The 22,673-nt window shown below is 38.4% G+C and overlaps 1 protein-coding gene across 1 annotated transcript; it reads left to right on the plus strand.

Annotated features, from left to right (window-relative positions):
- Positions 1-6,746: 6,746 nt before the first annotated feature.
- Positions 6,747-7,256, plus strand: LOC137724942 (uncharacterized). The gene is made up of 2 exons (XM_068463577.1): positions 6,747-6,860; positions 7,020-7,256. Exons 1-2 carry the CDS (start codon positions 6,747-6,749, stop codon positions 7,254-7,256), a joined length of 351 nt encoding a protein of 116 aa, XP_068319678.1.
- Positions 7,257-22,673: the final 15,417 nt, after the last annotated feature.

Below are 22,673 nucleotides of genomic sequence, written 5' to 3' on the forward strand. Positions count from 1 at the left end.
TGCGTGATCCCTCAGGCCATAGGCCACCATTTCATTCTTTTCAGGGCCTTGCACCGAACATCTCTCGGCAACAGCGCCCTCCCTTCAACGCTTCAAGTCTTCTCAGTCCCCCTCCACCTCGTCAGGCGGTTCAGTGTTGGCATTGCCACCAATATGGACATGTTCAAGCCAAATGTCCTTACTCTCGTCCCTTTGCCGGCATGCGTGTTGCTCCCTCTTCAGATCCTAACTGGTATTGGGATTCCGATGCTACAAATCACATGACTCATGATGCTAAGTTGTTTCCTTCCGGTATATCCTCTGCACCCCGTGACAATGTTGTTATTGGTAATAGTGACACCCTCCCCATCACTCAGTCTGGTAAAGTTTCGTTTTCCTCTGGTACTTATGTCTTTCGTCTCTCTGATGTTCTTCGTGTTCCTTCTCTTCATAAACATCTTTTATCGGTCGCTCAATTTACACGTGATATGCATGTCAGTATTACTTTCTTTTCTTGGGGTTATCACATTCGTGACTTACAAACTGGTGTTATTCTTTTTCAGGGCCTACGTAAAGATGGCCTTTATCCCGTCTTTCCTACCTTCCTAACTGGGCCCAAGACCGCTTTTTCTTCCGTTGCTGATTCTTCATCTCTTTGGCATCATCGTTTTGGTCATCCTTCTAACAACGTGCTTGCTTCACTAGTTTTTAAGTCATTTTTAGGTTCTACTTCTCGTTTACGGCATTCAAATTGTAGCCATTGTGCCTTATCTAAATCAATAAAACTTTCTTTTTCGCCTCATGAACACCGTTCTCTTGCACTTTTTGATTTAATCCATTCAGATGTGTGGATGTCTCCTGTCCTGTCTGTCTCTGGTTATCGTTATTATGTCTTGTTTACTGATGATTCTACTCGATATTCGTGGATTTTCCCCATGCGTCTTAAGTCAAAAGTTTTTGGACATTTTTCTACTTTTGTTTTATATGTTAAAACTCAATTCTCTTTGTCTATTAAACAATTCCAGAGTGATGGGGGTAAGGAATATGACAACCTACAGTTTAAGCAATTTTGTGCAACCAATGGCATCGTGCACCGTTTTTCTTGTCCTCATACACCCCAACAGAATGGATTGGCTGAGCGCAAACATCGTCATATTGCTGATATGGGTCGTACACTTTTACATACTGCTCACATGCCTCACAACTTATGGGCTGAATCCTTATGCACGACAGTCTATTTAATTAATAGACTTCCGTCACCTGTTCTTCAAGGGATCTCACCATACCAATCCTTATTTGGTCATACTCCAGACTATAAATTTCTTCGCATTTTTGGGTGCATGTGTTATCCATATCTTGGAAATTATGTATCTAACAAATTACAACCTCGTTCTCTCCAGTGTGTTTTTGTTGGTTACAATGCTCAACATCGTGGATATCGATGCGTACATCCACCAACTGGACGCCTATATATTTCACGTCATGTTATTTTTCATGAAGATCAATTTTATTATGCTGCTGTCTCTACACCTGTTTCATCTCCACCGCTTGCCATTGTTCCTGTGGACTTGTCATTTGTTCCATCTTCTCAGCCACCACGTGCACTTGTCCCTGGGACATCACTCTTGCAGCAAGCATTGACTGTTGCACCTTCTAGTTGTCTTCCTGCCGAAACTTCATCCTCACCTACGGATGCCGCAGCACACCTACCACCTGTTGCCTTTGACACTCCAGCTGTCCTCCCACCCGCACCTGCAGCCTTTGACCTGCCAACACCGACAGAAATTCCTGAGCACAGCGACCTGCTTGACCAGCCACTCTCTGCATCGCGACTTTCCATGCTGCCACCTGTTATTGCCGCGTCATCTACAGACCATGCTTCTTCCGATGTTGCTCCACCACCTCGCAGTCCAGTTGTCACTCGTTCCAAATCTGGTATTTTAAAGCCCAATCCTAAATACCAGGCCAACTTCTCTACTTGATATCCTGTCCCTCATGTTTTTGCTGCCTTAGTGGACATGAATATTGAACCAACGTGCTACACACAAGCATCTCGCTCTCCTGAGTGGAAACAGGCCATGCTCGAAGAATATAATGCACTTATTCATCAGGGGACTTGGTCCTTGGTACCTCCCAATAATTCACTCAATACGGTTGGTTGCAAATGGGTTTTCAAAATTAAGCGGCGATCCGATGGCACCCTTGAACGGTACAAGGCACGTCTTGTTGCTAAAGGTTTCCATCAACAATCTGGAGTTGATTATTTTGATAGTTTCAGCCCCGTCGTCAAGCCTACGACGATTCGTACCGTTCTCTGTCTGGCTGTTTCTTTCCAATGGTCCATTCGGCAACTCGATGTCAAAAATGCATTCTTGCATGGCTCTCTCTCTGAGGAAGTTTACATGATCCAACCCCCGGGGTTTATTGATCCTGATCGTCCTCACCATGTGTGCAAACTTCATAAGGCCATCTACGGTCTCAAGCAGGCTCCACGAGCATGGTTTCAACGATTTAGTTCTTTCCTTTTACAGTTTAGTTTCTATCAAAGTCGGGCTGACAACTCCATGTTTGTTTATCAGGCCAATTCTCATATGTTGATTTTGTTATTGTATGTGGATGATATTATTCTCACGGGGAGTGATTCTTCTCATATTCACAACTTTATTCGCACACTGGGAGCGGAATTTGACATCAAAGATTTGGGGCGTTTGCATTATTTTCTTGGCATGGAGGTTAATTATCACACAGATTTGCTCCATCTTACTTAAAACAAATACACAGTTGATTTTTTCAAACGCATCAATCTCTTGGACTGTAAACCTGTTTCCACACCCATGGCTTCGAAAGGTACACTTTCTCGTACTGATGGTACTCCACTTGCCGATCCTACACTTTATCGACACATTGTTGGTGCCCTCCAATACCTTACCATGACCTGTCCCGATTTCTCATATGCGGTTCAACATGTTGCTCAATTTATGGGATCCCCAGTGATGTTCATTTTGAATCTGTTAAGCGAATATTACGTTATCTCAAAGGCACCCTTGGGTTTGGTCTTCCTATTCATAGGTCTCCTGATTGTTCCTTCCTCATTGCCTATTCCGATGCCGATTGGGCAGGATGTCCTGATACAAGACGGTCCACCTCCGGCTACTGCATATTTTTGGGATCTAATCTCATCTCATGGAGTGCCAAGAAACAGCCCACAGTTTCTCGTTCCAGTACAGAGGCCGAGTATCGAGCCCTCGCTTATGCATGTGCAGACACTATATGGATTCAACATCTTTTAAGTGAACTTCGTTGTCCACTCACCCATCCTGTCTTACTAAATTGTGACAACTTGTCCACCACACACTTAGCTGCTAATCCCGTGTTTCATGCTCGCACAAAACACATTGGGATTAATTATCATTTTGTTCGTGAACGAGTTGCTTCTGGCAGTCATAAGGTTCGCTTTATCCCATCCTCGTTTCAACTTGCAGATGTCTTCACCAAAGGCTTACCCGTTGCACAGTTTGCACGTCTTATTTCCAAACTTGTCACCTCTCCGGCGTCCAATTTGCGGGGGAGTGTTAGGAGGTTACAAGAGTTACCATAGTTAAGTCTATTCAAGAACGATACATTATTGTTTAGCTGTTATGTTGTTATTAGCTTTTATTAGGATATAATTAGCTTTCCGTTTCATTGTAACCACTAGGTAGATAGCTTAAAGTTTATGTATAAATATGGGCTGTAATCCCTCAAATGAATAGATTGAATACACATTTTCTACAGTTTCGAGTATTCGAATATCAAGTTTAGTCTCAGGAGAGCTCTGATTCAAAACTGCAAAAGACCAATGGAGTGGTTAGAAGTGGAGGATTTGGTGGTGCATCTGGACCAATCTCTGGAGCTTACAACTATGGAAAACGGGATCAAGTTGGTGGGGGTGGCTCTGACAAGTAAGACTTTGAATAAGTGTGGGGTCAGAAATATATTGCGCTTAGCTTGGAAGGATCTGTGGAATATTGAAGTCAAATGGGTCTGTGATAATACCTATATCATTACAGCATAGGATGGAACTATAGTGTTAAAGATCCTGAACCAGGTACCTTAAGTTGTCATGAAACAGAATTTTTTTGTGAAGCGATGGCCACCAGAACTAGCATTGGAGGAGATTAAAATGGCGTTGGTTCCATTTTGGATCCAAATTCGGGGAGTCCCCTTATCTCTCAGCACAGAACTAAATGTGAGACGTTTAGCATGAGAGCTAGGGGAGTTCGTGGAATTGGAGGACCTTGCAAAAACTAGAGGATTTTTGCGTGTCAAGATAATTGTTGATACTGAGAAGCCTCTGGTTCCTGGATGCTGGATCCCTAGGGATAATAACAAAGACATGTGGATTGAATTTCGATTTGAAAGACTACAAGACTTCTGTTATCGCTGTGGGAGGATTGGCCACGCCAACAATGAATGCTCTTTTCATCCTGAGAGGGGGAATGTTGTTACCTATGGAGAGTGGACTAGAACTGCTCCAATATGTGACGAGGTGGAGGTTCATTGAACATCTTCAGTCAATGTTGGGGAAATGAGAGTTGTTGGAGCTAAAAGGGGAGGCCCAGGGACCAGGTCTTAGAGGAGCGTAAGGGCCACGAAGGGGATGAGAATTGGAAGTTCTATGGGAGGTTTGTAGGTCCCTCCACACTAGGAAGAGACACACACTTTAAGGAGTGGGAACAGGAAATGGCATAGAGTTCGGAGTAGATCGGACATTCACGATAGAGCCATGGTCCAATGGAGATCTAAGGAACATGTTCCCCATGTGACTCATCACGTGGCCATGAGCTTGTGACAATTGGGCATTTTGCCCAATCCTTTCTCTGCTTCTCAAAGCCCAATAGCTTTAAGTCAAGCCATGAGGATCCAAGAGATAAGTAAGGAGAGAGTCCAAACTTCTGCGGGTTTGGGGGTTGAGAGTAGCCCAGGACAGCTGATTCCCCTAAATACCCATAATCAAACTAGGATGCTGATGAATCTTGATTTACCCCAACCTGATTCTTCAGTATTTGGGTCAGTACAATACATTGTCAACCTGCCACTTAGGTGACATGATGACAATATTATATAGAGGGGTTCAAAGAGGGAATTTTATCTGCTAGAGCACGATGCCTATAAAAAGTCTAAGGTGGGAGAGGGTAGTTTGGAAGGGCTTAATCAAGCTTGGACTTATTTTTAGGAATATGACGAGGAATGGAAGCTGTTTAAATGCTGACCAAGCTACATCTGCTGAAAAGGATGTGGTTATGGTTCCAGTGGAGTACTAGGAACTATGGCAGAATCTTGATGCAAGGTCTGAAATACAGAGTAGTAGGAGGAAGGCAAAAGGAAATGATAGGAGGAAGGCAAAAGGAAATGATGTATCTTCATAGGGTGATGGCGGCTGGCCCTCAACAGCCGTAAATGAACCATGATTTACTTACTGTGGAACTGCCGTGGTCTTGGGTCGAACACGGTAGTTCGAGCCCTTCATGGGCTTATTCGTAAATACAAACCCTCAATGATCTTTCTCTCCGAAACAAAAATGAAATATCATAGAATTGATGGAGTTAGACGTCGTATGGGGTATTCATATGGTTTTCATGTTGCGCCTATTGGACGGGCGGGAGGTTTGAGCATGTGGTGGGATGATTCGCTAGAGGTAGAGGTTGGATTTTCTTCTAAAAATATTATTAATGCTCGTATTAGGTTAATGGGTGAGGAGTGCTGGGCTCGGGTCACTTGGCTCTATGGAACTACTTATAGGATTGAGAAGACTGACTTTTGGGGCTGGATGCAGAATAGGTTTGGCCTTTCCAACCTCCCTTGGCTTTGTGGTGGTGACTTACGAATTTCTTTGGGACTATGAGAAGGTTGGGGGAGCAAAAGTATTATATAACAGACCACAATTCCTTGAGGATTTCATGAGTAGTGCAGAGTTACTAGACTTAGATTTTAATGGGCCTCGTTTCACTTGGCGGGGCACAAGGAATGGGCAATTAGTGGAGGAAAAATTAGATCGTGGTCTTTCCAATAGGCTTTGGCTGGACAAATGGCCTAACACTTCCGTCACTCATGGCACGGTTATTGGATCCAACCACTATCCTCTGATCATTCAATGCCAATCTTGATATCAAAGGTTGAAAAAACTTTTTCGCTTTGAAGCTTTCTGGGCTAAGGAGAATCGATGCAAGGAGATTGCTGATAGTTGTTGGAGACGTCCGTGTGGTGATGGGATCTCACGGTGGCTGAAAAAGATGAATATGTATCGCACACAACTTATTAATTGGAGTCGTCATGAGTTTAAGGTGTGTGGGAGGGAGATTGATTACCTTGTCCATAAGCTGGATGAATTGCAACTTGACTGGAAGTCAAATTGGGAGGAAATCAAGGTGATGTCTGATAGACTTGATAGGTTATGGGAGTTAGAAGAAAGCTACTGGCATCAGAGATCTAGGGTCAGGTGGCTTCAGGAAGGGGATGCCAATACAACGTTTTTTCATCAGTCTACGCTTCAAAGACGTCAAAGAAATAGTGTGTTGAAGATAAAGGATGATTTAGGTGATTGGGTGGATAACCATGGGGCGATTCGAAACCTGGCGGATGAGCATTTTACCACTGTTTTTACCTCATCTGGGCCTCGAGATTGGCAACTGGTGTTAGATTGCATTCATTGTTCTGTGACTGGAGAGATGAATGAGGTGTTGGTGGGTCTGATTACGGAAGAGGACATTAAACTTGCTTCCCACTAGATGGGGGTACTGAAAGCTCCGGGTCCGGATGGCTTCCAAGGTTTATTTTATCATTCATTCTGGGATACATTGGTATCGGAGGTCAATGCAGTGGTGTGGGATATTGTAAATGGGGTAAGCTCTTCTCAAAGACTCAATTCCACCCATATTGTTTTAATCCTAAAGATGCAATTTAGGCCTATCAGTTTATGCAACTATTCTTATAAGATTATGTCTAAAGTGTTAGCAAATCGTATCAAGGTTATCCTTCCTAACATTATTTCTCTCATGCAGAATGCGTTTGTAGCGGGGAGACAAATACAGGATAATATTGGAATTGCTCATGAAATGTTCCATTTTCTGAAGCTCCGGAAAACGAAATGTAAATTTGAGATGCATAAGGCATATAATAGAGTGGAGTGGGACTTCTTGGAAGCGATGATGGAGAAAATGGGTTTTTGTTCCCAGTGGAGATATCTCATGATGGGGTGTGTGAAATCTGTTGATTTTGCTATGATTCTAAATGGATAGCCGGGTTGGAGATTTGTCCCTTCAAGGGGTATTCATCAGGGCGACCTGTTATCCCCGTATCTATTTCTCCTAGATAGCGAGGTACTATCTAGGCTAATCCAAGTGGCGATTGATAGGCGAGAACTTATGGGCATTAGGATGAATCATGCTGGCACGATTATCTCACACTTATTTTTTGCTAATGATACTTTGCTATTCCTCAGGGCAGATTGGCAAAACTGTTGTAATCTTGTTAAGGTCATTGATGATTATTGTTTGGCTTCAGGTCATCAAGTGAATATTCAGAAGTCTTGTGTTTTCTTTGGTGCTAACATCCCATGAGGTTTCTCTGTGGAGCTTAGTCATGTTCTTGGCATTCACATGGTCGATGACCTGGGGATGTATTTGGGCTTGCCGTCTATCTGGAACCATTCTAAGAGGGAGGGTCTTGCATATGTAAAGGGGAGGATCTTAGAAAAAATTCAAGGTTGGAAATTATGTACTCTATTACAAGCTGGTAAAGAGGTTATGATCAAAGCTGTGTTACAGGCTGTTCCTACGTACCCTATGAATTTGTTTAGATTTCCCACTACTCTGTGCTCAGAGCTGGACTATTTAATTGCTGATTTTTGGTGGGGGAAGCAGGGAGGGGTTAGGGGGATACATTGGGTTTCTTGGGACTTTTTGGGATTGCTGAAGCATTTGGGAGGTTTGGGCTTCCGTAATTTTTCTGAGTTTAATGATGCACTTCTGGCTAAACAGTGTTGGAGGCTGATGATGGATCCAAACTCATTATGGGCTCAAGTTCTTAAAGCCCGATATTTCCCAAACTGTTCACTTCTTGAGGCCACTCGTGGGGGACGTGCCTCTTGGGGATGGTCAAGTTTATTGGTGGGTTGTGACATTCTTCTCCAAGGTGCCCACTGGCAAATTTTAAATAGGGTAATGTTAGAGTTTGGAATGATAGATGGCTTCATTTTTTCCCTCTCAGGCACCTTATTCCTCCAGGCAACGTGCGGGTCTCTAGGAACTTATGTGTAAGCTTTTTAATCTGTGGGTCGTCTAGGTCTTGGAACATTGACTTTCTTAAGCCCTTCATTTCTAACGATGAGTGTCAGTCAATTTATGCTACTGGTATTGGTGATCTTATGCGTCCTGATAGATTGGTGTGGTTGAGCTCGAGGAATGGAGTCTATACTATGAGATTGGGCTATCACTGGGTGCATTCTCGGGTGCTGCCAGTGGTATCTACGGTTTCGTCCTCTTCGTTTATGATCCCTTCTTATGTTTGGAAGGCTATTTGGAAGGTTAGGGCACCCTTGAAAATCCACTGCTTTTTATGGAGGCGTTAACTCGTGCTTTGGCTACTTTGGATGCTCTGTTTCGGCGGAAATGCTCCCCTACTCCTTTTTGTCCTATATGCAATGATGAAGATGAATCTGTTGAACATATGCTGTTTTTGTGCCCGTGGGTTAGTACTATTTGGTTTGGGGGATCCCTAAATTACTTGGTGGATAGAACTGGCTTCTCGACGTTAGTGAATTGGTTTTATTCTCTGTTGAATTCACTTATGGGATCAAAGGACACTACTATTTGGTTGCTGTCTTATGTTGCCTTCACTTGTTGGTTTATTTGGAAGGCTCGATGTAATTTTCTTTATAATCAGACAGCTATCAACCCACAAACAATTATTATGTCTATCTCCTCATCGGTTGCTGTTTATTTGGAGGTGTCCCGTCCACTTATGGGGATCTCTCTGACTCGGCAGGTTTCCCCTTTGGGTTTGGTTCGTTGGTCTCCGCCTTGTTCCCTGTTTACCAAGATTAATGTTGATGCGAGCTGGGATGTTACTTCGGCTGTGGGTTATGTGGGGATTGTGGCCAGATGTGTTGAGGGAAGGTTTGTTGGGGCTCAGAAGCTGTTGATTTCTATTTCGTGTGTTGTTATGGAAGAAGCTCTTGCCATTTTATTTGGGTGTGAATTTGCTTGCTCGTTGGACTTGGACAAAATTATAGTTGAATTGGATTCTAAAGAGAACATTTCTGCTTTGGCTAATGATTTGTCCTCTAGCAGCTAGGAGGCTTATACTATGTTGACTAGAATCCTAAGGTTTCAGGAGCTGCCGCTGGTCTTGGGTTCCGAAATCGGCCAATATGACGGTGGACCGTTTGGCGTCGAGACGTAACACGGAGATGTGCGGTTCTACTTGGATTAACCATCCCCCATCTTCGTTGGTCTATATTCTGAACAAGGATGGCCTCCTATGTCCTCCTTAAATTTTTTGGGGTAGTGAAGGGGGCGACGCTTGGCACTTGGTGCAGCGTCTTTAGCATTTGTTCCCCTCTTCTCTGCTTTCTATTTGTTTCCTTTGGTTGTTGCCTCTTGGTAGGCCTCCCTATGTTTTTGGCTCCGACCTTGGTTTTAATATAACCTCATTTTATCAAAAAAAAAAACTTACATCTAGAATATCATATTTTTAAATGGAATAGTGCTAAACTTACCATTTAGCAGTATCATTATTTGTGTTATCTTTTGAATAGAGGTAGAGCTCGCCAATACATGTGCAAAGTTCTAAAAGACATTAAGCACAAATCGGACGGTGAACTGGGGCTTAGCGCCTAGGCGAAACTTAAGCAGAAGCCTAGGTGGACTAAACGGATTTGAGTAAATTTATTGTATACCATATAATTTAATTCAATTTACCATATAATATATAGATAAATATTGAATAACATGTTATTTAGGAAAAAAAAACAATATATATGTAAGGAGAATTTTAAGCACATAATTATGGAAGAGGATCCGTTTCAAACCTTAGTGTTCAGAGCTTTCTCATCAAGTAATTTGGGCCGCTAATTGGTGTGCGAGTCAAATTAGGATCGTCAGTTGTGTGTGGTGGGCCAGTAAAATAAATTAATAGAAACCGTTGGATTTAATTTGTACAGTCCAGATTGTTTGATGAGAAAGCTCTAGACACTAAGGTCCTGAGCGAATCCTCTTCCCACAATTATTAGGTGCGTAAAAAAGAATAAAAAATAAAGGATAACAGAGGATTGGTTTTCGTGAAAGGACAAGGATTGTCTGCCCTCCCACTTCCCGTGCCTTTCCGTGCCCACCTGTTTGTGTGGTCATGGTTAAGCCACGTCAACATTTTATATTACTATTCATTTTTGTTTTAAACTCTCTATAAAAAAAAATATAAAATGTTGATGTGGTTTAATCGTGATCACACAAAATAAGAGGGCATGGAAGAGCACTGGAAGTAGGTGGGCAGACAATCCTTATCCTTTGTGAAAATAGGTGAGAAGAGAACATCATGATGTGAAGTTTCAAAAATATATAAAATAAGGAAAAGAAAAGATAGTGGTCCCACCATTTGAAAAGGAGATAAAGGAGGACAAACGTGGGTCACGCAAACAAAAAATAAGAGAAAGCATCTTCTTCCTCGCGCGAACGTCGAACGCTCGCCGCTGCAACAATTTTTTTCCAAATTCTGGCGCTCTGCACATACCCCCACTTAGTCTCCGTCCAGCCCCGCCTAGCTCCGTCTAGGACCGCCTAATCCCATCCAGGTGTCTGCCTAATGTATTTCCCATTTTGTGATCAGCTAAGAGCAAATCGGATCGGTATCCGATTGTCCAGTGCCTAGGCGCCGTCCAGGCTGATTTTTAGAACGGTGAACATGTGGGTCTCATTTCTCTTAAAATGATAGTATAAATGATGATACAAATTGATGGTAAGAATAACATTTTTGTTTTAAATGACACCATCCTTAAAACTTATTTTTCTAAAAGTAACTAATCAAAATGTGACTTTAGCGTTTGAAATTTAATTTTCTCCACATACAAATTGACATAATTTTTTATTCGAATAAAACCTAGTGATTAGACTCTGCATAAGTAAATTCATTAATTATGTTTCACTTTATAGATTATACACCTTTTGAACGCCTAAAATATCTCTATTTAAATGTTTGATGTACACAATTAATTCTATGTGGATTAATGATTTTACAAGAGAAAAAAAGTTTTATGTTATAAATTCATTGTCTAATATATAAAACATAAAACCTGCCTAGCAAATAATTTCCTTATGTGCATGTTTTAGCACATTACTCATTGTCTAATATGTCTAATAGTTGACTTATGCCTAATAAATGTATTACACATATGGGCATGTTTTAGCTCATTATTCTTTTTATAGATAATTATTTTGCATGCATTATTAATTTATGTGCAAATAATTAACTTTATTTTTATGTAAAATATCGATAAATTAATTTCAATCAAATAATATTTATTTTGCAGATAGATTATTTCACATGTCGTGAAAATATTATTTAATAAATGTGATTGTGCACATCTTAGTTAAATTGGGTTTTAGATTACACATTATTCTAGTGATTCTTTCCTATTAGACTTTGCATTACTTGGTCTCGTCTCTTCTTTCCTTGGACCCAAGTTTCTATCGTCTAGTGACACACCTCGACCACAATAACACAAGTTACAAGGCCAAAGCATGCTGGCTGTCATGAAATTGACCATATGACCCCATTAAGAGATGACGTCATAAGGCAACTCATTGATGTAAGCCATATTAAGATATTTATGATGTGCAAGAATTTAAACAAAACATTCATTATTAAATAAAAGGAGAAACAAGGTTATCATCCATCTTTCTTCTATTGCATTGATTAAAACCTTTAATTTTTTTTTTAATTTTTGATCAAGGTCCCTAACTTTTAATGAACGTCATTATTTCAATTATAAATTATTTACATATCAACATAATTAAATTTTATTTCTAAATGTAATGTTAGAAACATTACATTTGGTATATTTATATTTATGATTAAACATTGTATCATATATTTCTATTTTTTGTTTGTACCATTTTTAATTGGCAACCCCTCTTTAATTTGTACCAATTTTCTTTTTAGTTTTAATTTGTACCCATATATTAATTTCATTTTGTGCCCATTTATTTTAAATTTTTATTTATAGTCATAATTTATTTATAATGTACCCATTTTTCTTTATAAATGTACCACATGGTTATATGTAAAATGTAACAATTTTTGTAAATGTACCATTTTTTGATGTAAAATGTACCCATTTTTAATGTAAGATCTATTTATTTTTATTTATAATGTATACATATTTATAATAAAATGTACCTTTTTTTAATTTTTTTGAACACTATAGGTACATTCGTTTGACATTTATTATTTCAAAGTTATATTGTTACCTGTTTTTATCTATTTATTCAATCAAAATTTTTGAGCATTTTCATTTTTATTGTAATCATTTTTAATTTATATGCCATATAATATGGGATTTTAAATCTCATTACATGTCAAATAATTAATATCAAATATATGGAAATACATATTAACAACAATAATGAGGTGTATAAAGTCAAGGGACTTTGATAAAAAATTGAATACCATTAAGGTTTTAGTCAAAGAATGTTAGTGGCTAGGGACCGGATCCAAAGTCTCCCTTAATAAAATCCAAAGTTGCTACAAATTTCACTTATCAACCTCCCCACTTGGGGACACCAGTTTAGAATAAGATTCTATTATTATCACATCACATCAGAGTAGCTAGAAGTTTCACACAACATTAAACACATAAGAGTGCAGTGCCATGCATAATTGAAAGTATGATCATGCAATTATTACCAACTAGCATAAACTACGGCAAGGGAATCATCAACTAAAGTCCATAAGATGGATGCCTCACTGCCAAGCCCACTCATCACCTCTGGGGTTCTCCTTATTCTCGCTACGTTTTGAGGGGTTGAAAAACAAAGTGTGAGGGGATCATGTTTATCTAGTTAAAAATCATTCAAATATAATAATCTCATTTTGAAAATCACATATTTAGTGAAAACTACATACATATAATATGTTACAATAATAGTATAGTGTTTATCACATCGCTCGTCATATGAAAGAAAGGAATATCAATTACAAATCAAAGTAAATCAAATGTATAGCAAGCAAGTGGAGTGGCATCTACCCGATCAATGATTAGTGTCTACTAGCGTTTCTAGCCTATACTAGAAGAATAAGTACCTACAAATAATCTAGGGTTGTAACTAGCTATACGTTATGTCTGATGACTATGTGATGAAAATAAATCACCAATAGCGTCAAAATATCTTTTAAGTTTAACTAGATATAAGTCTCCTCTAAGACTTAACGATAAAATCACATGCATCAACATATATATATATATATATATACATATATATCATAATAGTTTGAAAACATTTAGTTTCGAAGGGATCCTGTGATTCTAGCCTATACTAGAATAATAAGTACCTACAAATAATCTAGGGTTGTAACTAGCTATATGTTATGTCTAATGACTATATGATGAAAATAAATCACCAATAGCATCAAAATATCATTTAAGTTTAACTAGATATAAGTCTCCTATAAGACTTAACGATAAAATCACATGCATCAACATATATATATATATATATCATAATAGTTTGAAAACATTTAGTTTCGAAGGGATCCACTCACAGGTAAGAAGAGCACCCTTCCTTAACAGGCTTCTTGCCTAACACCTTATATATATATATATATATATATATATATCATAATAGTTTGAAAACATTTAGTTTCGAAGGGATCCACTCACAGGTAAGAAGAGCACCCTTCCTTAATAGGCTTCTTGCCTAACACCTTTCTTGTCTTTAAATCGCATGTTAAATAATTATAAAGCTAACATAAGCTTTAAAGTGAAATATAAGAACAACCATCTAAAACAACTATTTAGACATTGAATTTGCATAAACAGAGGAGCACCACGTGATTCAAAACATCGAAAAACCTACGGATAGGTCTCGGGTCATGCACGCACGGTCGTGCACCGACTACGCGCCACTGTGGTGGTGTCGCGCGCTGTCGTGTGGCTGCCATCGCGGTTCAGTAAGTAAAGGTGCACCTAGCCGTTACCCGTGACACCGCAGGTGCTGAAAAGAGTTAACGGAATATACCTGCTGGAGGAGAATATGTCGTTAAACCAAATGACACAGTTGACGTCGTCGTTAAATCCAACAGAGATCGTTGTTGATCTTCACCGGGTGTCGGCACCGGAAACTGCAAAAACGTAGAACACGATCTAGTTGGGTTTTTCAGTTCAAATTCGACGGATTTCGGTCTCAACATGAACCAAAACTAATCCCAGAGGTCCATAAACTTACCCAAACACGAAATAGGGCAAATAGGAGTCGAATCCACCTCGGATTCGATGGAAACTCGTTAGATTCTAGAAACGAAGAACATAGATGATGCATGTTAAAATCTTTGAGTTTCTCCCACATGTAAGGGAGTATCTAATTACTTGGAATTGGTTCCGAGCAAATCCGTGCACAAGCAGCCACAAACTCGCCGGAGTTTGCTTGGTGAAGATGACCGATAACTGGATACATACACAGAGGAACATGCACAGTTACAAACCCAATATTTCAAGTTAAATTCAATAGCAAAACACCATTCCAGCAAGATAGAAGGAACGACATTCAAAGATTTCCTAGACATCTCACCTGGGTTTGAGTTTAAAGCTTCGAAGCTCTCGACATTAATGGCAGAACATCTCACGATGCTCCGATGGTGCATGCAAGGGCAGGGCTGGGTTCCTCATGTCCTAAAGATAGAATATGTGATTATGAAGGTTGGTTTAGGCGGAATCGAAGTAGGTGGTGGTGGTTCCCTCTCGGAGACGAATGGAGAGTGCATGGAGAAATAACACTGAGAGTTAGAGGAGAGTTTCAGAAAATGAGGGGAAGAGAGAGACGGAGTGGGCTAAATCTCACTTAAAATTTTAAGTGAAATTACCAAATTGTCCTGCTCAATTCCAATTATTTCAATTTAGCCCTCGAGGCTTCGATTTCACATTCACATACACGAAAGTATAAGAAATTGGATTACAAGTCGAGGCTCGATAATTAATTAAGACACCCACTCAGGGGTAAAATAGTCGTTTCATAAGTCTTGAAATAAAATATAAGATTTTAAGAAAAGGTTTGTAACATCTAGTGCTGGGGAGTTGTCGTTCTACGAGAGGGAACATTTCCCCTAGGATATACTTAGGGGAGTATGTGATATGTGTATTATGCACTGGTCAAGTTGACTCTCTGTGTTGGTCTAAAATTTCTCGAACTTCCTTTTCTTTGCTAGGCGATAGTACACGACCTTTGGTCTTGGCTTGGCGGGAGTGCTTGTGTTTTTCGGTTTTCCAGTTGACACAATGGTCTTCATCCTATTCTTCTTCAACTACTCAACTCGGGAGTAGCTGGTTGCCTCTTTGAACGGATCCTTAAATCTCTCATGAGGGTTCCTAGGTTAGATGGAAATAGAAATCACCGCTAGCAAATCCTCCCATAAGAGCATTATGAGCCATCACACCCTTTAAACCTAGCATACTCGTTGTTGAAATGAGATATATAATTGCTCAAGGATTCTCTTAGGCCTTGCTTTATCGAGGCAAGATCGGTCGACTTGTAGTGCCTTTTTGAAATAATCATATAAGTGTCAAGGAAAAGTTTTGAGTTAGGAGAAAAAGTGGATCGATTCCGATGCGATCGACTTAAGCCACTACTTGGCTACCCCTCTTTAGACTGGTCTGGAAGATATGAAACGTGGTGACATCGTTATTCCATCTTTCTTCAACAACATAAATGAAGCTGTCTAGATGGTCTTACGGGTCAGTAAGCTCTTTATAGCTTTGCATCTTGAGAGCTTAGGTATCACCACTCATTGGTTCCGCAATCAGAGCCTTTGAGAATGGAAGAGGAATTTCCTCTTTTGAGTAGTCTAGATTTATGGGCTTTATATTCATTAACCTATCGCAGATGCTCTTCATCTCCTCACCTGTTACTTCCTTCAGAGTGATCTACAGGTCAGGGTGGTCGTAGAGGTTCTCGCTTGGATCCTGCGTTGTTGGCTCGATAATCTGCACCTTCTTTTCCCGTGTGTCATTTTTTGCTCAGATTTTTTAACGGGTTATGAATTCATATGCGCCCTTACCCGCTCTGAACATCCAGTGGGAGGTGGGGTGGATTCACAGGGTTCAGACCATCTGGGTTATTTGCCTCATGTCAGGAGATGCTATCTATCCTCTTGTGGCCTGGCTAATCTGCACCATGAGGTTAGCGTGCTTTTCTTGGTGAAGTGTTTTGGACATGGATAAGGTTTCCACCTCATTCATTTCTCCAATGCCGCCCAAAATGGCACCCATCTTATCCTCCAAGTTGGCCATCTTGGTCGACCACTGTGAAGAAAATGTGCCCTAAAGCTAATCATGAAATGATACTGTACGAACATTTCAATTTGAAGAGATCTTTCTCTTTCATACATATATCCTAAATGTGCCCGATCATAGGATTTTCAATTAGGTATTAACAATCTGGATAGATCAATACATACTATGTCTTCTCTTTAGAGAGTGATTAGTCTCGAGTTATTTGTGTGAATGACATGTAGGTGCCAAATAGAAAGTGAGTTCACTGAACACGGTCAACCAAGAGTTCTCATACTCATGTCATATGAGAACTCACTAGTTGGGATTATGCAAAGTAGTCAATTGACCTAAGACATTGTAGTTGTTTGGTGGTTATGTCCTTAATCTTTGACTATGTTAAAAGCATTCCATTAGAGAGTGTCCACGACATATTTGAGGTTAAGCTACTTAATCATGCATGCTTGTGAATGCACAACAAGGGATCTCTAACCTTCAAACCATTGAGGAAGAATACTCTATGATATAATTAAATGTCTCTAGCCAGAGCACATTAATGAGATTTAGTAAGTACGTTCCAAGTGTCATTTAAAGTAATCATATTGACAAGAGAATCACTTTGGATAGTAGACATGAATAAATTATCAACCAAACAATGTGATCTAGAGTTGATATAAGGAAAGGATGTATTACGTTGTAAGTTTAAACTAAATAGGTTTTCCAACCAATTCTACTTAGCTTGGGTAGCCATGACATACTACTTGGTGTCACTCATGGTTTGTGCAAGTCTTGAACATTAACAATAACTAATCTTTAACAAAAGGAGAATTGAAAGTTAGTTTTAATTCAGTAAGGATTGTTAAGAGCTATAATTATCCCCTTGCTGATTGGAACCTAATGGATCGCACACCGTGTACGGATGAATGGTCAAGATGAATTAATTAGTTAATTGATCATACGAATAGTTTTAGGTTTTAACTTAGTTTTTGGGCTTAGTGGCCGAAATGAGTTTTGATCCACAAGACGTATTGAGTTTAAGTTGTATGACAACTAAAACAAAATGGAAAATTAGTCCACTATCTAAAAAGAGGATGGCCATGCTAAAGGAATTGCCTTAATTTTAAGCTCACTTGTGAGTGGGTATAAAAAAAAAGTTATAGACAAAGGCTCATTAGGTTTTTCTTTGGACATAAACATTTCCTTGCTTTTTCTCACTAAGGAGGCATGCCCTTAGGGGTAAGTCATCCATCTTGTTGTCACAGTACATCCTTGGTGTGGAGACTCAGAGGTTTTCAAATTTGGAAGCTTTGGAGATCCTTTTAATCAAATCCTCAAGAAGCAAAGGAGAAGCAAAGGAGCAAAGTTTCAAGGAGAGAAGATCCAAAACACAAAGAAGCATTCATGGAGTTTGGAGTGAACATGAAAGCCCTCCACTTGGGTGATAACCTTGTGTAAACAAAGATGAGTTACAAGGGGACGTAAACTCAAATCTCCCTCTTCTTGAATTTGTAAAAAATCTTGAATCACCAACATTAAGCCTTGAATTTCATCAGATTTGGAATTGTTTTTTGAGTTCATACCATCTTTAATTGTTAATTTTATGCATGTGCTACTCAAATGTTCAAAAGTTAGTCAAAAGTTTTTCTAAACCCTCTCTCATTCTCCTACTTGTCATGATACTCAGAGGAATGTGTATGATTGCTTCACATGGGGGATACTTAGGCTTGCTTAGTAGATTACAACATGAAATTGTATGTGTTTCGCATAAACGGCACCAAATTGTAAAATGCTAAAAAAATGAAAGGTTAACAAAGACTAATATGGTTGGCTCGAGACTGAAACTGTGATAACTTGGAAACAAGTATTAAGTGGTCCACCTTTAAGACTGGGCTATATCCAACATGGTGCTTGTATAAATATATTGAAAATAGGTTACATGAAGTGCTCGGTAATAGTCTAATCTTTATATCCTTTCTTCCTGTCTGACCGTTTATAAGAGGTACTCATCCCTCTTATATAGGCCCTTAGTGAACCTCAAAAGTCTTGGCCTCAAGTACTCCACCACTCTTGCATTTAATGAACAAGTATGTAGACATGACTTGCTAGTTACTTCTCCATTCTTAGCTGATACATGGTAACAAAGTGACATTAGTTAGGTTTAATTGCATGTTTTCTTGGGCCAACGTATACCAAGCACCTTGCTCGGCCCTGATGAATCAACGTTACTCTATCCTGAGAGCTTGGTTGGTCAGCCCTTACATCCTTTCATAGGCATCTACCTTTGTTGATGGATAACATATGGCTTAGGGTTGGTGCTCGAGTAGGCTTGCCCTTAAGACTTTGTGCTATAAAGTTGTTAGTTTGCCAATCTGCCGCTAGTAGTCGGAAAACACTTTAGGAAGAGGTGCTCAACTTCTTTGTTGATGGAAAAATAGAGCGTTGAGTGGTCATTCGTAGTGCTTGGAGCTGCCTTTTGTAGTTCTATTAGGCCTTAGTCCTCCTTTCTTTCTTTAGGCCTTTATTAAGCCTTTCTCAGGCCTGTACTATTTTTGGGGTCGAAAAGTTCCCTACATTAATACAATAAAAACAAAATTCAAAAATTTCTTACAAATTTTCTAAATTTCATTTCTCTCTGACAAACTTCACATATTTTAGAAATTGCACGAATTCCTGCCAATTTCATATATAATTTTCCTACAAATTTTACATATTCCTACAATGCACTACAAATTTCACAAATTCAGAGAAAAAAAATAGAGTTAATAATCACCTAAAGTTGAATGGATGAGAGAGAGAGCGAGTAGAGAGAACTTTTGACAACTCGAACTGTAACTACAAGAAAACATGGATTTGATGAAGGAATTTTTTGTGGCGCGCAAAAATTTATCACATTTGGGTAAAATAAGTGACGCTTTTTAAGAAACCGTCACATAATAATATTCATGGGATACCAAAATACTTTGCGTCACATAAACTTTTGAATTCGCCACAAACTATTGGGTAGGAAATTTTACCGCTTAATGAAATTTAATATGCGATGAATCTTTAAAATTCATCACATAACAAAAAAAAGGCCACGTTATGCCATTTGTCACATATAGTATTAAAATAAAAAATAAAAATATACCAAAGAAATAATATCAAAACCCTAAAGTGTAAAACCTATTTCACTTAGTTGTCTATTCTCACCCATTCCGGCCGTCTTCAGCTCATCTTTGCTTACTGTCTCACCCTAACTCCGACGACCAACCACTGGTGGTTGCCAACGACGGCGACAATCACTCTCCTTCGTCTTCCTTTCTCTGCCACTCTCTCAGTATCATCTGTTGCTCATTCTCTAACTCTCTTCTCTCTTTAACATAACAGGACCCGAATTGGGGAAAGAGAGATTCGGTTTTCTATCAAGTTCGTCAGGCGACAACAAGGTACTTATTTGTTTCCCTACATTTCTTTAATTGTCTTTTGGATTTTCTTCTTCAATTCGTTATTTGGTTGCTAAGCTTAGACACCCAGTTATCAATTTCCTTTCTCTTTCGAAAATCAATGAATAATGGGTGAAACTGTATGGTTTTAACCAGATCCACCGAATGTGAAACTTTAATTTTAATTTGCTACTATTTCATTGCCTTGGATTTTTGTGACTGCTAGTGGTGACAAAAAAAAGTAATGAGCAGATGGACATGGGAAGTACATAACTTTGTGGATGAATGTTAAGAGTGTACGATCACCTTCATACGCTCAACCCAATCTGATAGGATTGAAGTTTCTTTTCAAAGTTTTTCTATTATTTTTTTTTCTAAATTTGGTTTTGAATTTGTAGGTACTGGCCTCCAGCAGCCCTTTGCCTGCACATCCGCACTCTGCAGCCTCTAATTTGGGTAAATTTGGTTTTGATTTTTCTAGATCTATATGTATTTGTGCCTGACTGTTTAATTCTATGATTGAGGATTTTTAACTAGATTTATTATTACATATGGAGGATTTTAATCAATTTTTCTATTTGCTTTTTACTTTTCCGTATTTTTCTTTTTATTGTGAATTGTAGGATGAAATTATTTTTCTAGAATGCTTATATTTTTCTTGTAGGATGAAATTATTTTCTAGAATGCTTCTGTTTTTCATGCAGGATGAAAACATACATAATTGTTTAAGTTACCAATACTTGACTCTCGTATGAGTGATGCGTAGATGCCGATCAATTCTTGGCTCTCGTATGAGTGATGCGTAGTATAACAAGGTAGAACTAATCGGTATCTACTAATGGCAATCCACATATGTATGGATTAAATAGTTCTACCTTGTTATACTACACATCACTCATACGAGAGTCAATAATTGATCGGTACTTAATAATGAAGGAACTTGTGCTTTATATTTGTTTTTTTTTTAGATCACTAATTAATCCATACATATGTGGATTGCCAGTGCCAATGGAGACAAAGTTGTGTTAGTTGGAATTTGAAAAGCCAGAAACAGCTGACCGCAAAAGCATATTCGTGTGTATGCTTTATTCGTCTGTCGTCAACCATGTCTACTAGTATATATATGGCAAGATACTTAACAAAAAGTGACTCAAAGCATCTCGATGACAATAGATAGCCAAAAAACAGCTAGCCAAAGTGGTACTCAAGCTTCATATCTTGGTCTACAAAAAAATGTTGTTAGTTCCATCACCGCCTATTACCAAGAGAAATTTGTTATTGTGATTGGAACACGAGTGTTACATAACGTGTTTTTATATAAGTGATAGAAAATTTTAATAATACACATATCTCACCATTTGTGTAGTTACATGTGGTGTACCATTTCGTGTTCTGGCCACACTGAAAAGTCTCTCTATTACCGACAAGTTTTCTTGTAAAACATGCAGACAAAGTCACAGCTTTAACGTGAGAGGATATTATATTTGGAGGGACCACATCTATTATATATAAAGAGAATGGAAAATGTGAATAGTGATTTGGTGTCACCATGCTTCAACAATTGGACAAAAAAGCCCCCAAAACAAAAAACTTCCAAAACATTCCAAAATAATGCATCAAATAAGGTAAGGACATTTTTATCATTTTAATAGTATTTTTTTTAATAATTAATTTTCTTCGTGGTTTGTTTGTTTGTTTGTTTTAATTTTTTTTTAATTTTTTAATTTTTAATTTTAATTAGTACCTCACAATAGGCTAGTAATAATGTGATTCAAATTTTCTCTTTTTAAACATGTTCAAAACATCTTAAGAGGCATGTAATGCTGGTTATAAAAGAAAGTCATTCGCACATGGATAATAATGTGATTAAATTAGTTATCAAATGATTGTTTTCTTTTTATTTTTTAACAAACAATATTATCTACATTAAGGAGAGGGGGAGGGGGGGGTGAGCTTAGCCTTACAATGGGCTAGTAATAATATGATTCAATCAGTTGTTTATTAAATATTATTTTCTTTATTTTTAAACACGTTCAAAACATCTTAAGAAACGTGTAATGCCGGTTATAAAAAAGTCTTTTGCACGTGGATAATAATGTGATTAAATTAGTTGTCAAATGATTGTTTTTAAAAATAAAAAAAAAAACAAACGATATTATCTATACTAAGAGGGAGGGGGTGGGTTTAGCCTTACAATGAGCTAGCAATAATATGATTCAATCAATTGTTTATTAAATATTATTTTCTCTATTCTTAATGTAAATTCTATAGAGACTGATTTTATTATGTGAATTTAGTTGCTGTAATTAGTTTATGAGAGATTTTTTCTAGCATAATCTAAAATTATTCATTTACTTTAAATATTTGACTTTCCTTTTGTCAATTTATGCATATAAATACATTTAAAATGTGTAAGTTGTGCGTAGCATGCTGTGATTCAAAAAATGCCTTCTGCGCGCCTGAGCGCGTGCATGAAGGCTATTAATTATAATGGGGCTCAATTGGTAGTTTCTTTTCTTTCGTATATAATATATATGTGTTCTTACTTTGTCCACTCATTTTTGTCCCATATATATATATATATATTTTGTTTTTTGTGCATAATTGTTCATGTGTCACAAATTTGGCCATTCAGGCAGATTTTTTAATTATCAATTTTGGCGTGCTGTGAAAAAGGAAGATAACAATATATACAGTGATATGTGACATTTGAGAATAATTCATAGGCAAAGGGTCCATCTGAAAAGAGGACCACATAA

The sequence above is a fragment of the Pyrus communis genome, chromosome 2, assembly GCF_963583255.1.
Source record: "Pyrus communis chromosome 2, drPyrComm1.1, whole genome shotgun sequence".
Taxonomy (NCBI): Eukaryota; Viridiplantae; Streptophyta; class Magnoliopsida; order Rosales; family Rosaceae; genus Pyrus; species Pyrus communis.

What these genes read in the sequence shown, in the direction of transcription:
- LOC137724942 (XM_068463577.1), top strand. Translation starts at nt 6,747, where the DNA reads ATGGGGGTACTGAAAGCTCCGGGTCCGGATGGCTTCCAAGGTTTATTT. An exon ending in TGTGGGATATTGTAAATGGG is followed by an intron (nt 6,861 to 7,019) that starts GTAAGCTCTTCT and finishes TCTCTCATGCAG; the next exon opens with AATGCGTTTGTAGCGGGGAG.